Below are 4,934 nucleotides of genomic sequence, written 5' to 3' on the forward strand. Positions count from 1 at the left end.
TTATTCCTTTTGTAAAGTCTATATATATTGCACGGAATAAAACAAAAATGGTTCCTCTACATTTTCATATTCTGGTTTCGTTTTTTCGCCATTTCTGATATTAAATCAGAAACATGATGCGAGAATACATCAAAACAACAAATGAAAATTGGAGGCTTTGACTAAAAAATTGATTAACAATAAGCTGCAATCATCACATAGATTGCTACGTTTTTGAAGTTCTTTTCAATCCCCTGGTGCATCACGATTCACGATTCACGGACTGATCCAACAGTTGATTTAGCTTTCAGGTCATATTGTGAAATAATTATAAAATAAAAATTTATTTTATTGAATTTCTCATATATTTTATGAGTTATACAATAATGGGCAGGTTCTACATTATTAATATAATATATGTTCGTGTGATTGAGCCGAACAAATATATAATAATTAAGCTTTCAACCAAAATATTCAAATCTCCTTAAATACATATATAAAGAAGTTCCACTACTTGTGCATTCTTAATTAATTTGTTCTTCCGCCCAAGTGGGTAAAAAGAATTGTTTCCCCTTATAAAAGCTCCCATGAAACCAACATCTTTCTAAATTGTATTACTAAGATCCAAGCATGCCTCACGATTTGCAAGGCTACATCATACTTTTCCTCATATGGCTAGTCTCCATCATCCTGGTCCGAGCTATATTCCACAGAATCAAGACCAAGGTTCGTCTTCCACCGAGCCCAGTGGCCCTGCCAATCATTGGACACCTCCACCATCTAACCTCATTACCTCACCAAGCTCTTCACAAGCTCGCAAATCGCCATGGACCCTTAATTCACATCTTCCTTGGCTCTGTCCCTTGCGTCGTTGCTTCCTCCCCAGAAATGGCAAAAGAGTTCCTCAAAACTCATGAAGTTTCTTTTTCTAACCGGCCCCACATTGCCGCTTTTGATTACCTTACTTACGGTTCCGCTAACTTTTCTTTTGCACCTTATGGGCCTTACTGGAAATTCATGAAGAAACTTTGCATGTCGGAACTTCTCAGCGGCCGAAAACTGGACCAGCTCCTTCCAGTCAGGCGTGAAGAGATAAACAGGTTCGTGCAATTCATATTACAAAAGGCGGAAGCAGGCGAGGCTGTTGATGTTGGAGGACAGCTTATGAGGGTAACGAATAATGTCATATCGAGAATGGTCATGAGCGTAAGGTGTTCGGAAAATGAACATGAAGCCGACGAAGTGGCAAAGGTGGTGAAAGCCACGGCTGAGCTTTCAGGGAAGTTTAACTTGTCGGACTTTATTTGGTTCTGTAAGAATTTAGATTTACAGGGATTTGGCAAAAGGCTCAAGGAAGTTCGCGGCAACTTTGACAGTATGATGGAAAGGATTATAAAGGAGCACGAAGAGGCAAGGAAGAAAGAGAAAGATATGGACGGAGGTTATGCAGTGAAGGATTTGCTTCATATTCTGCTTGATATATATGAAGACAAGAGTTCAGAGATGAGATTGACAAGAGAAAACATAAAGGCCTTCATCCTGGTAAATGAGTCTTTTCGAGTTTTGACACAGCATTCACTTTTTCACGATCAAATATTTCTTGCTCATTTACTAACACTCTTTAGGAGTCTTTGGATGAACATTGCAGCCATATTAATGGGTTCTATATGGATATTTGATGATAAAATCAACCAAATCATCATAATTCGTTGCCTTCCAAATCAATAGATCGATGCTTAAAAAAAATCCCTGTTTATTAAGTGCTATAAAATATTTTGAGCATACTCATTGTTAATATGGCATTGACTAGTAGGCTTGGTCTGCCGGCCTCAAAGATTGAGTGTTAGCTTGTTTAGTATATATGACTCAATTAAAATCCTAATTGATTTTCATTGCTTTAAAAGTCTAGTTTAAGCATCACATTGTCAAATGACATTGGACTGTGCTAAAAGCATATCCTGTTAACTTTTAATTTGCTCTGCACAATTTAAACACTCATGATTACATATCAAGATCCTCTATAATCCTCTGTCCTCATGCCAAAGTGCAAGGATTATAGGGGGTTGTAAGAGGCTTTCAATGAGACTCATTTGTTTGAACAAGTGCTTGACCTGTTCATGCATCTATTCAGACAGGTGAGTCTCCTGCTTAAATAAATAGGCCCTTGCTTGGGCAAGAGACCCATAAGAGACTTTTCTTGCCTGATTACAGCAGTAGAGAGAATTGTAGGGATCCAATTGTAGGCATCTCGATCCACATGATTGACATTTTACTAGAAAGCAAGAAGCCATGTGACTTAAAATCTTACAAGCCAAATCGTTATTGGGGTGTAAGAAATCTGCCACAGCCAGGTTGGTGACCCTCCCTCTAGTGCACAAAAATACCCCCTACAAAAATAGATGTTTATAATATGTTAATATATAGAATAATGTTTCCTACATAATAAATGTGCATACTTTGTACAACAATGTTGACATGGAAATGATTTTCAGTTTATTTTTTTGTTATACGTGCAGGAAACATTACTCTGTTTTTATTGTAAAAATCATTTCCACGTTAGCATTGTTATACAAAGTGTGTAGATTTGTTGTGCAAGAAACATTGCTCATTTTTTTTTTTTTTATTATTGTGAAAATACTCATTTCTATGTCAGCATTATTATACAAAGTGTGTAAATTTATTGGGTAAGAAACATTACTCTAATATGTATAGATGATGATAACAGTGAATGTCGTAACAAATATACCAGAGATCGAAGTGAAAGATAATATAACGCAGAATATAAAAATAGAAAAAGAATTATGAGGTGCGGTCTATAATCTACGTCCACAAGATAACGCTCAAAAGGCTACATTTTATCTTATTTCTTTGAGTAATGTTTACAATATGAGAAATAATTGTTGTACAACTCTTGACACAATTCTCCTACAACTCCAACAACTTTTTTTCAAATTAACCCTTGAATCTATTTTCTTGCATGTGGGTCCTACACATCTAATGATTAATTTTAAAAAAAGTTATTAGAGTTTTACAAGAATTGTACGAAAACTGTAAACGTATCATATCTCTTACAATATAGCATAGTCCTATTAATAGGATAATCAGATAATACATGTAGACTTTAATTACAATTAGGTGATAGTTTTCAACTTTGGCTATGTAATAGACTTCAATTGTAGGTAGGTCTCTTCAGCTGTAATAGTCTCAATTGTAGTTTGGATTCTTGAACTCCTGATATACTCTAACAAGAAGAAACTAACATTTATCTTCAAAATTTCACAGGATATATTTGGAGCTGGGACCGATACATCTGCTATTACTACAGAATGGGCACTGGCAGAGCTAATCAACCACCCAATTGTGATGAACAGAGCACGACAAGAAATCGATTCTGTAGTTGGAAAGAGCAGACTAGTAGAAGAATCAGATATTACAAACCTTCCGTACCTCCAAGCTATAGTAAAAGAGACATTAAGGCTTCACCCAACCGGCCCGATAATTGTGAGAGAGTCATCTGAACACTGCACTGTTGGTGGTTACGAGATTCCGGCAAAGACCAGACTATTTGTTAATGTGTGGGCTATCGGAAGAGACCCCAAGCACTGGGAGAACCCGCTGGAGTTCCGACCAGAGAGGTTTAATATTAGCGAATCAGAGGGGAGTGAAAAGAGCCAGTTGGACGTGACAGGACAACATTTTCATCTGCTGCCATTTGGAAGTGGAAGAAGAGGGTGCCCTGGAGCCTCACTAGCGCTACAAGTTGTTCCGACAACTCTTGCTACTATGATTCAGAGCTTTGAATGGAAGGTTGTTGGGGAAGATGGTGCTATTAACATGGAGGAAGGACCTGGGCTAACCCTCCCAAGGGCTCATCCCTTGATTTGTGTCCCAGCGGCTAGGCTCCATCCTTTTCCCTCAATCTCATAAATCATAACCACAAAGAATCCAATCCAAAATCACGTACAACTAAAGGAATTACAGGCAATTGTGGTTTTTTCTCGCTACTTATGGGACAAAATGTTCTATAGATGTGCCTTGTGATGAAAGTAAAACTTGGACACCAAGCAAATATTGAAATTTATACCTTATGGTTCGGACATGGTAGTAGGCCTGTACAAACGGGGCGGCTATAACCACTCTGCAACCAGTAACCGTTAACTGCATAACCACTTTCAAAAGCAATTATAAATAACTGTTAACCACCTAGGCGGAGGCGGTTATCAATTTTAGGGGTAGGCGAAGGCGACTAATAACCGCTAATTGCCTATATATATATATATATTGTTTATATTTGGTTATTAAGAATTGTAGTGTTTTGGATTTGTATTTAGATTTGTTAATTTTGTACCAAAAGGCACAAAAATTATTTATTTATTTTTTTTTTTGAAAAAATTAAAACCTGCCCAAAAATCGGCCCAAAGCTCAAATTAAAAAGTGATTTTCAAACCGCTGGTTATAAACATAATAACCGCTAACCGCTTAGGCAGATGCAGTTTAATAACCGGCTTAGGCGGTTGCAGTTAGCGGTTTTAGCCAATAATCACTAACCGTAACTGCTTGTACACCCCTACTTAATATAACATAGTGTTAGGTTTTGTAAAATATTTTTCACCTCTTTTCTTACATTTGAGAATTGCATCCAATATATAATTGATGAGTTACAGCAGATTGAATTTCATACAAGAGAAATGCTTTTTTTAGTACATCCCTGCGTGACTAAAGTAGTACTTAACCGCAAGTCCGACCGAGTCCTAAGTTGACTTAACTCTATCAGAAGATTAGTGAAATCCAAAATGACTAATACTTATAGGATTAAGGTTTTCCATTTCACAAGTCGAACTCTGATGATACACAAAATGGGTATTTGATTCAATTGCAAACTAACCACGCTAAGGGGTTCACCAGAAACCCACTCGATCATTTTGTAGTCTTCGATAGATTATGCTAACCTGTAG

General features: G+C 37.0%; 1 protein-coding gene across 1 annotated transcript; it reads left to right on the top strand.

The window, feature by feature from the left end:
- The first annotated feature begins 523 nt into the window (after positions 1–523).
- LOC133873618 (cytochrome P450 93A3-like) lies at positions 524–4,238 on the top strand. Its single transcript, XM_062311347.1, has 2 exons — positions 524–1,521; positions 3,262–4,238. Exons 1-2 carry the CDS (start codon positions 610–612, stop codon positions 3,904–3,906), a joined length of 1,557 nt encoding a protein of 518 aa, XP_062167331.1. The 5' UTR covers positions 524–609; the 3' UTR covers positions 3,907–4,238.
- The last annotated feature ends 696 nt before the right edge of the window (positions 4,239–4,934 follow it).

The sequence above is a fragment of the Alnus glutinosa genome, chromosome 7 (genome assembly GCF_958979055.1).
Source record: "Alnus glutinosa chromosome 7, dhAlnGlut1.1, whole genome shotgun sequence".
NCBI lineage: Eukaryota > Viridiplantae > Streptophyta > Magnoliopsida > Fagales > Betulaceae > Alnus > Alnus glutinosa.

What these genes read in the sequence shown, in the direction of transcription:
- LOC133873618 (XM_062311347.1), top strand. Translation starts at nt 610, where the DNA reads ATGCCTCACGATTTGCAAGGCTACATCATACTTTTCCTCATATGGCTA. An exon ending in ACATAAAGGCCTTCATCCTG is followed by an intron (nt 1,522 to 3,261) that starts GTAAATGAGTCT and finishes AAAATTTCACAG; the next exon opens with GATATATTTGGAGCTGGGAC.